The 19,813-nt window shown below is 42.5% G+C and overlaps 1 protein-coding gene across 13 annotated transcripts in view; it reads right to left on the bottom strand.

Moving 5' to 3' along the window:
- The window catches only part of FOXN3 (forkhead box N3), a 460,304-nt gene that overhangs the window by 186,157 nt on the left and 254,334 nt on the right, over positions 1-19,813 (bottom strand). For all 13 annotated transcript variants that reach the window (XM_003408814.4, XM_064292850.1, XM_023546473.2 and 10 more), the window contains one exon: positions 7,691-7,827. In XM_003408814.4, the coding sequence (XP_003408862.1) occupies positions 7,691-7,827 (137 nt within the window). The remainder of the gene's footprint in view (positions 1-7,690; positions 7,828-19,813) is intronic.

A 19,813-nucleotide genomic window follows, 5' to 3' on the forward strand; every position in this document is an offset into this window, starting at 1 on the left:
GCTATGCAGGCATTTAAAAACTGTAAAGCATAAGCTCAAAGCAGATGAAGAGGGCAGCAAGCAGGATTAAAAAAAAAAACAAAAAAAAACTTTTGCTGAGTCAACCTGAAAATCAGCCATTTTCATTAAGACCCTCAGTATCTGAAAGGCCAAAATCTTTGGAGTGGCCATTAACGTATTTTTTGTGGCTCATTAAATTGCTCTAAGGAAGCAAGGAGAAGCACAAAGAGTTAAATAAGTTTAAATGTCTGGGATTTTCTGTGTTTAAAAAAAAATAAAAAGAGGTGTAAGCCAAAGTAACTTTCCTGAAATGTTTTGACTCTACAAACTTTAGACAAAGTCATCCACGAAATAAATCTTTAGACACAGGTCATCAAATAAAAGTCATACGTGGTAGGTTACAATATTTTACATAAAATACCTTGACATAATTTTGGAGTGAAGCTGTTTTTAAACAACAAATAGGCTCATCCGGGAACAGAAGCCCCCTCTCCCCCATTAGGGTTTCTGGCCACCATTACGAAGATCAGAAGCATCATAAGATGTTGAGATGTCTTCTGATTCTCCAAGACAGCCCGAAACTAAAAACTGGCTCCCAATTTAAGTGTATTTTATTACGTTTCCATTCTTTAAGAAATGGATGCTCCAGGAAATGTTCTACCAACCACATTGTCTGAGTAATAGAAAAACCTGTCCCAACAGTGGTAAGAGATGACGGTCACGTTCTTCTGTAAACTGATTTTGGTGTGGTGCCTACATCAGAAAAGGTATTACAGAAGAGCCATGTATATATAACTTTTTAAAGCAAATCTGTTGTCATAAACATTGTTATGGAATAATATTCACTATTTACTGGGCATTAATCCAGTACCATAGAGTTTTAAGGGAGCCCTGGTGGCACGCTGGTTAAAGCAATCGACTGCTATCCCAAAGGTTGGCGGTTTGAAACCACCAGTGGAAGAAAGATGTGGAAGTCTATTTCCACAGATTTACAGCCTTAGAAACCCTCTGAGGTCGCTATGAGAATCGACTCAAAGTCAGTGGGTGGGTAGAGTTTTAACGCGTCACTAGAGTTCTAAAACTAGACAATGAATATGGAAGACAAGATTTGGTGCCTCTGAATTACGGTGTTGGCAAAGAATACTGAATATACCATGGACTGCCAGAAGAATGAAAAAATCTGTCTTGAAAGAAGTACAGCCAGAGTGCTCCCTGGAAATAAGGGTGGTGAGACTTCATCTCACGTACTTTGGACATGTTATCAGAAGTGACTCATCCCTGGAGAAGGACATCATGCTTGGTAAAGCAGAGAGGTCAGCAAAAAAGAGGAAGACCCTCAACAAGATGGACTGACACAGTGGCAGCAACAATGGCTTCAAACACAGCAATCACTGTGAGGATGACGCAGCACCAGGCAGTGTTTCACTCTGTTGTGCACAAGGGTGATATGAGTTGTATCTAACTCCACGGCACCTAACAACAACATAAAATACAGGTGGTCCCCGGGTTACGAACAAATTTGTAGGTAAGTAGGAACAGGTGCATATGGTTCCTATTTAGCCTTACTTTTTTGGTTTTCAGCGCAAGAAAAGGCTGGAATACTTTTCAATGATGTAAAAGCTGCGTTGTGAAGGTGATTGTGATGGAGACTTTTGTTCTGAGTAGGGATTGGTTGAATCTTTTCAAAGTCAGGGCAAATTTACATAACATTAAAGAGCAAGCAGGAGTTATCTGTAAGCTAGGCCTTCAGAGGTTTATAACCCAGGACTGCCTGTAGTATCAAGATCACAAAAGTTAAAGTCACCCACTCATGACCTTTTCTTTTTGATTCAAGTTTTTCTTTTTATTTAACATCAGACCTTGAGAAGAGTTAAAAAATGGGAATTTCCTAAAAAGCTGGTGGGTGTATAAACTGGAACAGAGTGTAAAATTGGACAGCAATTTGGCAATATCTAGTGAAACCGACAGAAACCTTGGTGGCGTAATGGTTAAGTGGTACGGCTGCTAACCAAAAAGGTCGGCAGTTCAAATCCACCAGGCGCTCCTTGGAAACTCTATGGGGCAGTTCTACTCTTTCCTATGGCGTCGCTATGAGTCGGAATCGGCTCGACCGCAAAAGGTTTGGTTTTTTGTTTCAGTGAAACTGCCTCCGTGACGCCACAACAAAAGCATTAAAAACATGCATCTCCTTTAACAAGAAATCTCACGTTTAGGTAGGAGAAGCACAGGCAACCTACTCGCTAAAACAAAGACAGGTGACAGGACTTGCCTAAAAGGTTCTGGACAAAAACTCAAATATACCATTCCTCCCCTTGCGAGTAAACCCTGGTTGCATAGTGGTTAAGAACTACGGCCGCTAACCAAAAGGTCAGCCGTTCGAATCCACCAGGGGCTCCTTGGAAACTCTGTGGGGGTAGTTTTACTCTGTACTATAGGGTCTCCATGAATCGGAATTGACTCCACGGCAACAGGTTTTTTTTTTTGTTGTTGTTGTTCCCCTTTCCAGGTCTAGAGTCTGAAGGCCACAAGCAGGCCTCCTTAACAAAGGTTTGAGGTTTGAGTCTTTATGCAAGCTGGGTTGGCTTTGTCAACTCGTTCCCTGAGCTTGGCCATGGGAACCCTACAAAGCAGGGGTGAGTGCGATTTCAGAAAAATGAAGAAAGTCCCAAGAACTGTGGTATTCAAATCACAGTGACACCTCTCGTGCAGCTTAGAAGAGCCTGCAGGGAAAGAGATAAAAGCAAGACACCCCTTCCACCCCTGTCTCATCATGAGCTCTTCAAATGTATAGAAACCATGACAGAGACAGACACTAACGTGGGTCAAGCAACTGCTCAGCCATGCAGGGATTTTACTGTTCATTATACCCAAAATGGTTTGCATAGTTAAAATTGATGAGCTCAACTCTTCTGTGATTTGGGGATTGCTTTTGTTGTTATTTTTAAACAGAAAGGTTGCAAAGACAGAACAGAGAGTTCCCCTACCCCCTCACCCAGTTTCCCCTCTTGCTGACATCTTACCTTCCTAGGGTACCTCTGTCACTACTAGGGAGCCAACATCGGTACTTGACTATTAACTAAACTCCATCACTTATTCATATTTGACTAGTTTTTCCCTGACACCCTTTTTCTGTTCCAGGATCCCATATAACACATTTACCTTAGCTTCTTCTGGTCTATGACAGATTCTCAGACTGTCCTTGTTTCTGGTGACCCTGACAGCTCCGAGTGCTGATCAGGTTAAAAAAAAGCCAGGTGCCGTAGAGTCAAATCCGACCCATGGCGACCTCACATGTCAGGGTAGAACTGTGCTCCATAGGGTTTTCAATGGCTGCCTTTTGGGAAGTAGAATGCCAGGAATTTCTTCTAATTTCCTTCCAGGCAGACTCCAACCATCCACCTGTCCACTGGAAGCCCAGTGAACTGAACTAATCGTTTGTACCACCCAGAGAACATCCCTCAATTTGGGTGTGTCTGATGTTTCCCTCGTTGACAGGACTGTGGTTATAGGTTTTAGAGGGAAGAACACAGAGATGAAATGTTCTTCCCAGGGGTTCACAGCAGGGTAGGTACTATCAGCCTGGAGCCCCTCATGATGTTAGCCTTCATTAGCTGACTGAGATAGCAGTGGCCAGGTTTCCTCATTGTAAACTTACTTTTCTGCCCCTTTCCAAACTTCACTCTTTGAGAACAAGTCATTAAACACAGCCCTCATCATCAAGGAAACCCTGGTGGCATAGCGGTTAAGAGCAATGGCTGCTAACGAAAAGGTCAGCAGTTTGAATCTACCAGGTGCTCCTTGGAAATCCTATGGGGCAGTTCTACTCTGTCCTATAGGGTCACTATGCATCGGAATCTACTTGAAGGCAACATGTTTGATTTTTTTTTTCCCCTCATCGTTGGTGGAGGGGGGGAGTTAAACTCCACCTCCCTGGATAATCTACATAAACTATTCGGAAATTTTCTGAAAGAGAAATTTGTCTCTTCTCGCATTTATTATTTACTCATTCATCTATTTATATCAATATGGATTCACAGACATTTATTTCATATTTTGGGTTACAATCCAATACTATGTTATTTATTTTGTTGCTTAAAGTTTCCCAGCTTTGGCTCTTGGGAGCTCTTTCAGGCTGGCTCCTGCATCCCTGACATACCGTCATCATTTTATTTCTTGAACACATTGCTTTCTGCTTCTCCATATTTTTATCAGCAATAATGCCTTACTTACGAGAAAGGCTAATGTCATAGAGCTTTGCATTTCAATTAAAAACAATCCCCACATTTGACGTCAAAAGAAGCAAGTGTATGATGGGTGCACGACATGGTGAATGTAATTAATGCCACGAAATTGTACACTTAAAATGGTTAAAATGGCAAAGTTTTATATATACGTATATATACCACAAGGAAAAATTATCTCACAATACAGCTTTTACTGCATCTCACGAGAAAAAAAGAAAAAGAAGCAGATATAGCTGAACATTCTAACAAACATCCGTATTTGCAAACAAAGGCACAAGTCGACATATCGCAATAGTTAGCATTATATTTGGACTCGAACGAGGTCTGGGGGTGTGTTTTCAGACGCCTCTTTTTTCCCTGCAGGGTTTGCAGCCACCTGCACCTCAGCTCCGAACCTATTTGCCAAGCACACCTGCAAGTCCTAGCAATAACCGCCCATCTTGTATAATCACCATCTTCTTCAGCATGCTAAGTACCAGCTCCGTGAAAGGCAAGCACTTCTCAGGTGTCCCTCAGGCAGCTCTGAGAGGGGCCGACAGGCGAGTCCCTCCCTCACAGACAACCCAACCAGATGATGTCAATTTGGCATTTTTGGTCCCTGTGTCATAATTCACTTTGTCCCAAGTCCATCCTCCCTAGTCATATCAACAAGTGGCCCCGTGGCTTAGCACTGAGCTATATACTGTGTTATTTTAAGTCACACACATGTTGTAAATCCTTACAGTATTTAAGGTCCTTGGGTGATGCAAGAAAACCCTCGTGGCGTAGTGGTTAAGAGCTATGGTTGCTAACCAAAAGGTCGGCAGTTCAAATTTACCAGGTGCTTCTTGGAAACTCTACGGGGCAGTTCTACTCTGCCCTATAGGGTTGCTATGAGTCGGAATCGACTCGATGGCAGTGGCTTTGTTTTTTTTTTTTTTTGGTGGTGCGAGCAGTTTGCAATTGGCCTAACTGTTGATGGTTTGAACCCACCCTGTGGCATGGTGGGAGAAAGGCCTGGCAATCTGCTACCGTAAGGATTAAAAAAAAAAAAATTTTTTTTTTTTTTTTTTTTAGCCAAGAAAACCCTATGGAGCCGTTCTACTCTGTAACACATAGGTTCACTATGAGTCAAAATTGACTCAAAGGCAAAAGGCTTTTTGTTTTTGTTTTTTTACAGTATTTAACACAGCGCTGGACTGGCCAGTGTTTCATTTTGTCGTACACAGGGTCACTATGAGTCAGAACCAACGCAACGGCACCTAACAGTACAATTTCACACACTACAAGATACTGAAACTCACTCTAAGCTTTCAGATAAAGGGATCAGTCCCCAGAAAGCGACTCGTTCTCACAGAGTTAAGAAAGACATGGAAGAGGCAGCACTAGAACCCGATATGTCATCTCACCCCTCAACCACTGACCTTTACGGAGGTGAGATCTAAGCAGCTGCATGGGTAGACAGGAAAAGTTTTTTCTTCCCCTCAGTCAACTGACAGAGGAGATCACAGAGCAGGATTTGAAGTATTCCTTTCAAAACTAAAGCTCTGGTTTGTCAGTATTTTCATGCATATGTTAAAAATCAGATGAAGTCTTTAAGCTTAGGCCAGCTCTCTGGAGGGTGCCTTCCTCTTGCAAACCCCAGAGCTCTGCCATAATCCTTCAGATCATTAAGTAACTGCTGCCTTTCCCTTGGGGTCAAATCTGGCAACAAAATACTGGTCTAAATGAACCAGTGATAGGACCCAGGGAATAATACTTAGGTTTGTAACTTCCTAGAAGCAAACAAACACGAAATACTTCCGAGGTACAAACTGAGAGCAGAAATGAAGGGTATTTTGTGGAGCTTGGGGTGGGGGGAGTAGAAAGACAAAGAAACCTGAGAATCAGGAAAATATTTTCAATAATTAGTGTCATATCCTCCCCAGCCAACCCTGTTTATCAGCAATCCTTCACACCAATCCCAGTTTCCTTCCATTTTAGGAGTGGCTTATAGCCACCAGGAGAAAACCAAGCATATAGCTCCGTCCTTCTGGACATTTCTACAATGTTGGCTCGGCTGCTTTGGAAAAATCCCATTTTATCTCCTAAAGCTATATGACCTCAAGTTGTCATTTCCAATAAAGTAGGTATGCACTGATTTTATGAACACAGACAAAAGCTGGTACAACCTTTAAAAACACACACACACACAAAAAAAAAAACTTTCAAACCAACTGTAGTTGCTATGTAGGGTTATTTGTTTCTAAGGCAACGGCATATATCTGAGTACTAATGGCCTGTCCTTTTGCCAGGCAACAAACAGCCCTGTGATGCAACTGCACCTGTCTGGGCTACGCGTTACTATGGAGACGCTCCCGTTACTATGGCTACCCTCACGCTAATGGCCTAGCAAAAGCAGACGTACAGCAGTCTTCGCAGAGAGCCCAGCTGTTCCTCCCGGTCTCTGGCTGAAGACTGATTGTCTAGGCCTGTGATGGAATGCTTCTCAGCGGAGATGCACAAGAATTTCATTAATGCTATCTCAGAAGATCACTTTGTGCTCCCCTGCAGAACACACACCAGGCTAGGCAAAGACCCGGCAATGAAGTCGAATGTAAAACTACTGAAATCTATTTATGAAATCACGCTGTTCCTAACTGACGTAAAGTAGCTTTCCAAGGGTGGTTTCTCTTGACTGGGCGATTATAATAGCAACACTTTTACACATTTTTGGAAATTTTTCTTGTAGGGTTGTGGGGGGCGGGGAAAGGGGTGCATTTCAAACCCAAGCACCAAGTATAGATAAAAATCAATTTAAAAAATTGGCTGTATGTCATGTGGCTATTTTTTCGCATAGAACGTTAACAGGCTTTTTCAGAAAGTGACCAGACTACTTATCTTCCCCTCAGATTATATCCTTGTAAAAATGACACCCGTGACCTCACTGTCTCAAAACAAATAGGCATGGGTGGAAGGGCAGAAGTCTCCCCTGTTCTCCTTGAAGAGGCAAACACTGAGTAACCACAACAAAGTCATTGCTCAGGAACACTATCCACATGGAGACCGGCAAGGACAACAATCGAGCGAGTCCTTCAGAGAACACCTGTAGAGACACTGGTCAGATGATATGAAGATGGAATTGCTGGCTTCACTCTTTCTTGTCCTTCTGACCCCACACGACATGGCAGACTGAGACGGTAAGGCTGTCAACTTTTCTTTGTAAATGTTTCTACCCAGGAAGATGTCATTTTACCCAGCACGAAGCCATGTGGAAACACGTTCCTTCAAATCAGCAAAAGCGGTAAGGCTCATAGGAAATAAAACAACAGAGACGCCTACTAATAAGACTTCACTTCTTTCTCATTTATCTTCGGTTATTTTTAAAATCTCATACAGACTGTTAAAATTCATTTCCACACCCTTCTCTGTCAGAATAATGCAACTTCAGTAGATTGGAAAAAAAAAAAAAAAGTCTGATTGTTTACCTTTGATATGCCTGAGGAGACGTTGGAGGTGTACTGAACACGGGCGAGTACGGGTGGTAAGGTGTCTTCTTCAAAGCCTGAATTAGATTCTGTCTATACTCTGGGTCTATGCACCACAATGACCCTTTCCCAATACTCTGCAAAGAAAATAAAAATACAAAAGTAAGTATTCTGCAGTAAGTATATGTATAGCTATTATACCAGTTATTTTTTAAAAGGCTCTCACTAATTTGTTGACTGTTCGCCAGACTTAAATATTGTTCTCTGATAACAGTACACCATAAAATGCATTTCAGTCTTACTTGTATTAAGTTTGATAGACAACATGAACATATGTTATTACCAGGTTATACAGATACTATAATACTGTCATTTTCGTATACTATTGCTGTTGTGTGCCTTCAAGACAATTTCGACTCATAGAGCCCTACAGGACAGAGGAGAGCTGCCCCATAGAGCTTCCTAGGCTGTAATCTTTATGGAAGCAGATCTCTAGGTCTTTCTCCCATGGAGTCGCTGGGCGGGTTCAAACCGCCAACCTTTGGGATGGCAGCTGAGCACTAAACGACTGCACATCCAGGGCTCCTTAACTACCCAAAAAGAAAATTAGAATCCTTCATTATCTTTCAGTGTCAATTTTGAAGAACAAGTGTATTCTTTCCTAGAAATGAGCTTTAAATTTGTCAGGTGTCAAATGTTCAAAGAAAAAGAGGGCTGAGGTACCCTCACAATTTATCTGCTTTACAAATAAGAGAATTATGTTTTTAAACCATATCACATTGGTACCATTTTACAAAAAGGGAAAAGTAATCTGCTTGCCCTCTCCACCCCCCGCCCCCAGAACTTACCCATAAAAGAACAACATTTAAGCTTGGAGTGGATTCTCTAATTACCCTCCCCAAGAAACAAACGAACCCAGGCAGCAATGGTAAACCTAAGCCAGAAGCCATTATTTATTTTTTTGGATTTCATGGCAATCTATCTGCTCCAGCCCCAACAAGTACAATTTTTAGAAGTCAACCTTAAAAATGCAAATTTTCTAAAACTGTTCCATTGAGTAAGGGAGCCCACCTCTAAGGCCCACTTTCAGCTGGCAGCTTTTGGTCTGTGAACAGCTTTTTACAAAAAAAAAAAAAAACTTGAAGTCCTCCCTAAGAGGCCCACGGACCTGGCAGCCAGCCTATGGGCAGTCACTGCTCTGACCACACGCTTTCAAGTGGCCAAATGGACCCCAACTATTTGATAAGGTCATTTGTAAATATTTGCCGATCTGGAGAGAAACGAAGCTAAAATACACAAACCCTCGCCCACCCCTGCTCTCAGCCAACTGACTCCTTTACTTTCAGAATTACTGTAGTACAGAAAGACTGACGCTGTTCCCCGACATTTAGAAAGCAAACAATAAAACTGTTTAACTATGGGTGGGGGGAGACAAAGGCCAAGAAAATCCCTCTGAAGGAAACTAAAAATACTTAATTCCTAAAATCTCTAAACCAAACCTGTTGCCGTCGAGTCAATTCTGGCTCATAACAACCCTACAGGGCAAAATATACCTTTTGGTTAGCAGCCAAGCTCTTAACCACTGTGCCACCAGGGCTCCAAAATCTCCAAAGAAGCTTTAAAGATTTTGTATTTCAGTCATCAGTTCACGAAATGGTTATTTGGCAATGATAACCTTCTTCACACACACACACACACACCCCCCAACAGTTGTGTCAAATCAACTCCAACTCATGGCGATCCCATGTGTGTCAGAGTAGAACTGTGCTCCATAAGGTTTACAATGGCTGATTTTTTTGGAAGTAGATTGCCAGGCCTTTCTTCTGAGGTGTCTCCAGGTGAACTCGAACCCCCAACCTTTAGCAGCTGAGTTCATGAAGGGTTTGCACCACCTAGGGACTCTTACCTTATTCACAGAGCCCACTATAACACTTTGTTGTTGTTAGGTGCCATCGAGTCATTTTCAACTCACAGCGACTCCATGTGACAGAGTAGAGCTGCCCCACAGGGTTTTCTAAGCTGAAATTTTTATAGGAACAGATCATAAGGTCTTTCTCCCACGGAGCTGCTGGATGGGTTTGAACCAACAACCTTTCAGAGCCAAGTGCTTACCTGTTGCGCCATCAGCGTTCCTCTGAAACACTTCACTACCAACATTATAAGCAAGCAGTGCAACTAGAAGGAACTCTTTCTGGTGCACTGAGAGTATGGGAATTGCTCAAAGCCATGTTCAGTGCCTGGAACCTCTGACCACCCAGTCACCTACCTCCAGTGCAGGCCTGGGCACTGACAAAAGTCCAAGTCAGGCTGACCTTTCCATGCGAGGCATCAAAGTTCCCAGTTTAATCACCCAGATGTTTAAAGAAACAAAAGATTTCAACTTGGAAAATCTAACATCCTCACATGGCCATTCTTTCCATACATACATTTTCAAGCCCAGAATAGTTCAGGAGGCTGATGAGACTTTCCAAGTCAAGCAGGCAGGCCACCAAATAACCCACCCTAGGACTCCGTCTTTTCCTTTTGGAAAAAAGGGTGTGCAGCACGCTTTTTAGAAGAAAGCCAAATTCTAAGAGGGAGTGGAGAGGCAAGGGGGTGGAGACGAGTAACAACCATATTTGGATAACATAAAACAAAACCACAAAAGGAGTAAGCGCCTCCAGAGTAAGGGTCCTGGGCCTGGCTCCACCAAAGGATCCATGTGGAATCCTCTGCCAGGTGGACCCCTCTTTCTGATTCCCTTGAACCCATGGCTCCAAACCAGCCAGAGGTCTAAGCTCCGTGAGCGGACTGTGGCCCCATGGCAACCCTCTCATTTCTGTAATGAGATTAGCTCAGTCCTGGGAACCTAATGGCTTTTGTTTGCACCAAGGCGGCTTTCAGGGTGGGGCCATTTCATCTTTCACCAAATAAAAATATGACAAAGAAATGAAGGTCAACTGACCCTCTTAGGGAAAGAAGCAGCAGCCAAGAATGTGGTTTTTCAAATCCTGACCTAAGTATTTGTTGATGCACTATATTACTATTTAAAAACTAAGCGGAATGGAACTGGAGGATTGTGCAGCACGGTTTATAAGGTAACCAGTCCAGGTGCAAAGGGGCAGGCGGTGTACTGCAAAGAACAGAAGCTCTGAGGAAAACAGCCCTTTCCTGTGTGTTATTGTTAGCTGCCCTCAGTCAGCCCTGACTCATGCCACGCACAATGGAACAAAACGCTGCCCTGTCCTGCACTATCCCCATGGTTGGCTGTGGATTGAACCATTGTGACCCATACGTTTTCACTGGCTGATTTTCCAAAGAGTCTCCTAGCCCGTCTTAAATTTGGAAGCTCTGCTGAAACCAGTTTAGCATCATAGTAACACACACATCTCCACTGACAGACGGGTGGTGGCTGCATATGAGGTGCACAAATCGTAGTGTCACAGAAAGTCTTAGCTGCCTCACTGGTAAAACACAGGCCCCTTAGACACTGAGCAAGACCCAGAGACAGTGTGATTGAAAGCACCCAGAACAGTGATGCTACCTACAAGCCGTCGCCTTTCTAAGACACCCAATGTAGATGACCATACAATGTCTTTCATTAAACCAAATCTGATTTTCCCAAAGCTTCAGGAAACTTATAAAAGAATTACATAAAAGCAGCATTAAACTCCACCGCAAGGGCCTCCAGCGAACTGAAGTGGCAAGCACGGAGCAAAATGGCAGCCGATGTCTGTGTGCTGTTGGTCCTGGCTTAGCAAATTCACTTAGAAGACCTTTTCTACACTCTTAGATGCCCTTTTGTTTTCATCAGTTCCGTATTCTATGTCCCCCACACCCCATACAACCTCCACTGTAACTTCTTCCTTACTCAAGAGCCTGCATCACAGGCTTGTAACAACCTAGCTGCTAGAAGTTCTCCTTTTCTCAGGTCTTTGCACAGTGATCATCAGGCAGAGGTTGGATTACAATCTTGGTCAGTATGTACGATGGTATCACAATATTCGGAATCGACTTGATGGCACTGGGTTTGGCTTGCTTGGGTTTATCACAACATTCGTTACCAATGGCCATCAAGTTGATTTCAATGGATGATTTTTCAGAAGTAGGTTACCAGGCTTTTCTTCCAAGGCGTCTTTGGGTGGACTCTAACCTGCAACCTATCAGTTAACAGCCGAGCATGTTAACTGTTTGCACCACCCAGGGACTCCACAACATTCATTAATCAGAGATGTTTTCCCAGGCTTTGGATCATAACAAATGGCTCCTACCAGCCACAGCTCTGCATTTTAGAATAATAAATGTCTGGAATCATAGATGAGCTTTTATAAACCAGAGACTAATTTCATTACAGCCTGTACTTTGAATTGCGGGCATTACAAAGAGAAAAAAGACAAAAAAAAAAAAAAAAAACCTTGAGGACACACCCATGGGAACACTGTCCATCCCGCCAATGGCTATGCACTGGAGAGTTCTGTGCAGAGCTTGGCAGGAGCATGCAAGGAGGTGGCGCTGCATCTCATTTTTAAGTGTTTTCTTTGGTTTCATGTAACAGTTCAGAAAAGTAAAAAGGCTTACTTGAAAAATTTAAAAACGGAAATACGCAAAGGATAGAATGTTCAAGTTTCTTAGGCTGGGAAAAATGACATTTCATGTCCCCCTAACAGAGGAGAGGAGGATGTAACTCAATTCTAGGTGTGTAATAAGTTCGAGAGTCAGAGCTTTTACAGAAATATCTGTATCACGTCAGAAGACAAGAATATGGATTTTTTTTTTTAACAGAAATAACAGGGAGGGCCATACACCATCAGATGTTAAGAAATTCTAAATAATAAAGGAAGAGAGATCTTCACCAATAAGACGCATTTTTATGTTAAAAATACACATATCAGAAAAAACTATTGTAAAATAGCAGGAAAAAAATGAGTAAAAAGTATGGATGAGGTCTTGTTTTTTTTTTTAATTAAACTGCACCTGGAGATAATAGAGAACAACCTGTTAGTGGTAAAAGCACCGGTACACAAGAAGACTCTATATTCTAGAAAAAACTGACTTCTGAGAAAGGTTGAAAAAAAAAAACGTTAAGCATTAACAATTAAATTACATCTAACTTCTAAAGGTAACGGTAATTTCCTAAGACATCTAGATGGAGTAGTGGTCTCTGCAGGCTCATTAATCTCCCATATTCCCCTAACCCTTCTGGACCAGTACTGCAGCCCTATCAGTCCACACTACATCAAGTCTTCACATTTGGGTTGTGAGTTCCTTGGGAACAAGTGCCGTATTTTAAACATTCCTTTTTTTTTTCAAGACATGAGCCATGATACATTCATGGGTCATGAAATCCATTTAACAGGTCACAAAGAGCTTTGTATCAATCGAATGAAATGGAATTGAATAGAACAGAATATACAATATCAGGATACAAAATTACCATAAAAAAGTTGTATTTTGTGAAAATTGTATGTGTGTATGTATATGTACATGTGTCTTTGATCAGAGACCAGAGAAGGTGTGGGATGACATCAAGGACATCATACATAAAGAAAGCAAAAGGTTATTAAAAAGACAGGAAAGAAAAAAAGACCAAATGGATGTCAGAAGAGACTCCGAAACTTGCTCCTCAATGCAGAGCAGCTACAGCGAATGGAACAAATGATGAAGAGTTGAACAGAAAATTTCAAAGGGCAGCTCGAGAAGACGAAGTATTATAATGAAATGTGCAAAGACCTGGAGTTAGAAAACCAAAAGGGAAGAATACACTTGGCATTTCTCAAGCTGAAAGAACTGAAGAAAAAATTCAAGTCTCGAGTTGCAATACTGAAGGATTCTATGGGCAGAATACTGAACGACTCAGGAAGCAACAAAAGAAGATGGAAGGAATATAGCAGAGTCAATGCACCAAAAAGAGTTAGTTAATGTTCAACCATTCCAGAAGGTAGCATATGATCCAGAATGGATGGTACTTCCAAAGAGTTCACCAAAAGAATAAAAAGATTACCTACAGACTGGGAAAGAGTTTTTAGCTGACATTTCCGATCAGCGCCTGACCTCTAAAATCTACATGATACTGCAAAAACTCAACTGCAAAAAGACAAATAACCCAATTAAAAAAATGGGCAAAGGATATGAACAGATACTTCACTAAAGAAGACATTCAGGTAGCTAACAGATACATGAGGGAATGCTCACGATTATTAGCCACTAGAGAAATGCAAATCAAAACAATGAGATTTCATCTCACTCCAACAAGGTTGGCATTAATCCAAAAAACACAAAACAATAAATGTTGGAGAGGCTGTGGAGAGACTGGGACACTTATATACTGCTGGTGGGAATGTAAAATGGTACAACAACTTTGGAAATCGATTTGGCGGTTCCTTAAAAAGCTAGAAATAGAACTACCATACAATCCAGCAATCCCACTCTTTGAAATATATCCTAGAAAAATAAGAGCCTTTACATGAACAAATATATGCACACCTATGTTCACTGAAGCACTGTTTACAATAGCAAAAAGATGGAAGCAACCAAGGTGCCCATCAACAGATGAATGGATAAATAAATTGTGGTATATTCACACAATGGAATACTACGCATCGATAAAGAATAGTGACAAATCTGTGAAACATTTCATACCATGGACGAATCTGGAAGGCATTATGCTGAGTGAAATTAGTCAGTTGCAAAAGGACAAATACTGTAGAAGACCACTATTATAAGAACTCAAGAAATAGTTTAAACAGAGAGGAGAATATTCTTTGATGGTTACGAGAGCGGGGAGGAAGGGAGGGTGGGAGAGGGGTATTCACCAATTAGATAAACAAAAAAAACCAAACCCACTGCCGTCAAGTCGATTCCGACTCGTAGCGACCCTATGGCTACTTTTGTGCTACAGGGGCACAGCTGAGTAGTTACCATAGAGACTCCACACAGAAAAAGTTTTCTGACCCCTGGTCTAAAGCATTTAAAAACAAACTCGTTGCTGTCAAATCGATTCCGACTCATAGCAACTCTATAAGGCAGAGTAGAACTGCCCCATAGAGTTTCCAAGGAGCACCTAGAGGATTCGGACTGCTGACCTTTTGGTTAGCAGTCGTAGCACTTAACCACTACACCACCAGAGCTTCCCACTAATTAGATAGCAGAGAAGAACTACTTTAGGTGACGGGAAAGACAACACACAATACAGGTGAGGTCAGCATAACTGGACTAAACCCAAAGCAAAGAAGTTTCCAGTATAAAATGAATGCTTCGAAGGTCAGCGTAGCAGGGGCGGGGGTTTGGGGACCATGGTTTCGGGGGACACCTAAGTCAATTGGCATAATAAAATCTATTAAGAAAACATTCTGCATCCCACCTTGGAGAGAGGTGTCTAGGATCTTAAACGCTAGCAAGCGGCCATCTGAGATGCATCAATTGGTCTTAACCCACCTGGATCAAAGGAGACTGAAGAACACCAAGGATACAAGGTAATTACGAGCCTAACAGACAGAAAGGGCCACATAAACCACAGACTACATCAGCCTGAGACCATAAGAGCTAGATGGTGCCCGGCTACAACCGATGACTGTCCTGACAGGGACCACAACAGAGAATCCAAGGGAGCAGATCCCAAATTCTCCTAAAAAGACCAGACTTAATGGTCTATCTGACACTAGAAGGACCCCGGTGGTCATGGCCCCCAGACCTTCTGTTGGCCCAAGACAGGAACCATTCCCAAAGCCAACTCTTCAGATAGGGATTGGACTGGACAATGGGATGGAGAGAGATGCTGGTCAGGAGTGAACTTCTTGGATCAGGCAGACACTTGAGACTACGTTGGCATCTCCTCCCTGGAGGGGAGATGAGAGGGTAAAAGGGGTTAGAAGCTGGCGAAATGGACACGAAAAGAGAGAGTGGAGGGAGGGAGCGGGCTGTCTCATTAGAGGGAGAGCAATTTGGAGTATGTAGCAAGGTGTATATAAGTTTTCATGTGAGAGACTGACTTGATCTGTAAACTTTCCCTTAAAGCACAATAAAAATTAAATTAAAAAAAGAAAAATGGATGGTACTGAAGGAAGAGGCCCAAGCAGCACTGAAGGCACTAGTGAAAAACAAGGCTCCAGGAATTGACAGACTATCCATTTCAAGAAATCTGAAAGACAGATACCTGGCCAACCAACTGGAAGAGATCCATACTTGTTCCCATTCCAAAGAAAGGTGATCCAACAGAATGCGGAAATTATCAAACGATGTCATTAATATTACACGCAAGTGAAGTTTTGCTAAAGGTTATTCAAAAGTGGTTGCAGCATTACATGGGACAGGGAACTGCCAGAAATTCAAGCCAGATTCAGACGACGACAAGGACATTGCTGATGTCAGATGGATCTTGGCTGAAAGCAGAGAATACCAGAAGGATGTTTACCTGTGTTTTATTGACTATGCAAAGGCATTCAACTCTGTGGATCGTAACAAATTATGGTTAACATTTCAAAGAATGAGAATTTCAGAAGACTTAATTGTGCTCATTTGGAACCTGTACACAGACCAAGAGGCAGTCGGTTTAAAATCAGGAAGGTGTGTGTCAGAGTTGTATCCTTTCACCATACTTACTCCATCTGTATGCGGAGCAAATAATCCGAGAAGCTGAACTATATGAAGAAAAATGTGGCATCAAGGTTGCTGGAAGTCTCATTAACAACCTGCCTTATGCAGATGACACAACCTTGCTTGCTCAAAGTGCAGAGGACTTGAAGATCAACGACTACAGCCTTCAGTATGGATTAGACCTCAATAAAGAAAACAAAAATCCTCACAACTGGACCAACAGGCAATATCATGATAAACAGAGAAAATATTGAAGTTGTCAGGAATTTCATTTTACTTGGATCCACATCGATGCCCATGGAAGCAATAGTCAAGACATCAAATGACAATGCACTGGGCAAATCTGCTGCAAAAGACCTCTTATAAAGTGTTCAAAACCAAAAATGTCACTTTAAGGACTAAGGTGTGCCTGACCCAAGCCAGGCACAAAAGCTGAACAATGAATGAGGAAGACCAAAGAACTGACATCTTTGAATTGTGGTGTTGGCAAAGAATACTGAATAGGCTGTGGACTGTCAGAAGAACGAACAAATTTGTCTGAAAGTACAGCCAGAATGCTCCTTAGAAGCAAGGATGGTGAGACTTCATCTCAAGCGCTTTGGACATGTTATAAGGAGGGACCAGTCCCTGGAGAAGGACATCATATTTGGTAAAGGAGAGGATTAGCAATAAAGAGGAAGACCCTCAATGAGATAGACTGACAGTGGCTGCAACAATGGCTGCAACATAGCAATGACTGTGACGATGGCACAAGACCTGGCAGCATTTTGTTCTGTTGTAGAAAGGGTCACTATGAGTTGGAACCGAGTCAACAACATCTAACAACAACACTGGATCAGAAGGTAAAATACACTTCTTACTAAGAATCTCAGTCAAAAAAGCATGCATTGTAAACACTGGCTTAGGACACTTTTTTTCTTCTCACCACTTTTGAGGGATAAGTCCATTTTCTTTTTTGCTAACCACATCCTCCCCCACCCCAGGTATTTTTGTAAACGTAATATGCTAACTTTTTTACTAGTTGCAGTAGAAAAATTAGCATAGAGCGCTTATGAAAATACCTCACAAAAGAGGGCACAGTTGGCAAAAGAAAACGTAGAACAGGCACATTATTTGCATAACAATAAGTAAGCAAGAACAGGACAGACTATAAGAACTGATAAGAAGGAAATAAAGAGAGTGATAAGTTAGAAGAGAGGAGTTTGCCCCTGTGTGAAGAACAGATGGGTTGGTATGGCAACAGAACCAGCAGAGATCAGTGCTGGGCCCCCGCAGCAGTCCAGGCCCAAGATGACCATGGGGCCTGGACTGGGGTTGGTGGGGAGGGATGGAGATGGAGAGAGGAGGACAGCTTCAGGGTGTATTCTGGAAAACTAATGGGGCCTGGTGATGGATTAGACGTGGCAGGTAAAGAACACACAAAATAAATGTTTGATTTGAGCAACTGAGTAGTCTGAAGACTGACTAGGGGAAAATGCAGAGCTTATCTGAATAAACAATCTTTGAGGTGTCTATGTATTAAGAGTTACCGATGAAGGTACCTGAAAAAACTTGCTGACCATAAGTCACCTCTCTTTCCTCTGCTTACTCTCACTGAGCCCAACCTTAACAGCAGAAGCTCAGGAATGTGGAAGGGTAGATTTGAGGTGGTCCGGCTTTAGAGGTCTGACAGCGACTGGCTCTTCTATGAGAGGAGTCAATAAACGTATTTGTAAAGGGCCAGAGGGTAACTATTTCAGTCTTGGCGGGCCATACCATCTCTGTGGCAAGTACTCAACTCTGCCATTGTAGCCCCAAAGCAGACAATAAAAAAAAAAAGTTGCCATGGAGTCAATTTCGACTCAGGGCAACCCCATGTGTTTCAGAGTAGAGCTGTACTCTGTAGGGTTTTCAGTGGCTGTGATCTTTCAGAAGTAGACTGCCAGGCCTTTAAAGCAGCCGCAAACAAATGAACACGGCAGAATTCCAACAAAACTTTATAAAAACAGGTGGCAGGCTTGGTTTGGCCAGCAGTCTGTAATTTGTTGATCCCTCCCTACAGCTTCTATACTTTGAACCTGGGCTGTAGCTTAATACTCTGTAGTTCTGGAAGCTTAAGAAACCAAGTAAAGGTCTTCAGGGACTAAGAGAGTTGGGCTGGGTCCTGTGGGATTGGAAAGAGGGATGTGGACGGTGATCCAAGTCACATGCTCCAAGGCAGGAAGGAGGAAGTTCAGGGTACAGAAAGGTGTAGACACAGACTGTAATAAGCGTGCCCGTTAATAATAGGTACATGTATTATTTGTCCAGCTGAAGCCAGTATCATTGCTTTCTGAAATCACCATGAGTATTTGCAGCTCACTCCCCTTCTCTGGTTCTCAGTTTCCTCATCTATAAATTAAGTAGTCAGACTAAATCATCCTCCAAACACGTAATTCTATGCTTTGGGTATCTCTGAGCAATGTGTTATTTATTACAGATTAATTGATATACATCAGCCTTCATTTCTCCATCTCCTTTTCAGCTTCCCACCACTGCCGTTTTTTTTCTGTTAGGGCAGTACTCCATATCTGTAAGGTCAGTGAGAAACTCACGACTGTGCTTCCAGAGGGCAGCCCTTACTTTGTTGGCATGAACCTTGGAGTCGAAAAGATCTGGCTCCAAGTCTTATTTCGATTTCCCAGCTGTGTGACCTTGGGCAAGTTACTAACTGCTCGAAGCTTCCATTTTCTCATTTCTGAACTAGAAGTGATATAAGAAATATCTGCTTCATAGGATCGTTGTAAGGACTAAATGAGATAATACAGTGCTTGGCCCATAGTAACAACAAGTATTACTTTTTGTCATTATGGAGCAGGTATTTGTCAAACGGTGAAATTGTGCAAGTTTCAGCCAAAAAAAAAATAATAATAATAACCTTGTTCAGCTATTTGTTTTCATTGATGATGTTACTTTCCTTGGTCCAAAGGAAGCATTTTTTATCAGATGCCTAAGACGGAGGTGGAAATGGAAAGACTGAAACAGAACAAAGAACAGGCTACTGGAGTGACACCTGGAGGGATATGTGGCTTTGAGGAAGCAGGTGGCTTTGAGTCTCTTCTTTGTGTATCAAGACCCCCTGGGTGCCCAGGGCAGTGTGGTGGCCCAGTGCTACCCCAGGTGGTCCCCATCCTCAAGAGTGTACAACTTGCTGCCTTCCTCCTGCCCTCCACACTACACTGAGCAGAGTGGGTGGAAAAGCCTAATGAGAGACTGGAGCTAGAGTGGATGGAGTTGTTGGGCAGAAGGAGCTGGCCCTAGGTAAGGGAGGGGACTCATGAACACCAAGCTCTCCCTGTCTGGAAGGGTTGGGCCTCTGGCCACTGGGGATCCTTGGGTTAAACTGGAAATCATAACCGATACTGTCTCTCCCTTCTCACCAAAGGAAACCCTGGTGGCGTAGTAGTTAAGACCCACGTCCGCTAACCAAAAGGTCGGCAGTTCAAATCCAACAGGGGCTCCTTGGAAACTGTGGGCAGTTCTACTCTGTCCTGTAGGGTCGCTATGAGTTGGAATCAACTCAACATCAATGAG

Source organism: Loxodonta africana, chromosome 10 (genome assembly GCF_030014295.1).
Source record: "Loxodonta africana isolate mLoxAfr1 chromosome 10, mLoxAfr1.hap2, whole genome shotgun sequence".
Lineage (NCBI taxonomy): Eukaryota > Metazoa > Chordata > Mammalia > Proboscidea > Elephantidae > Loxodonta > Loxodonta africana.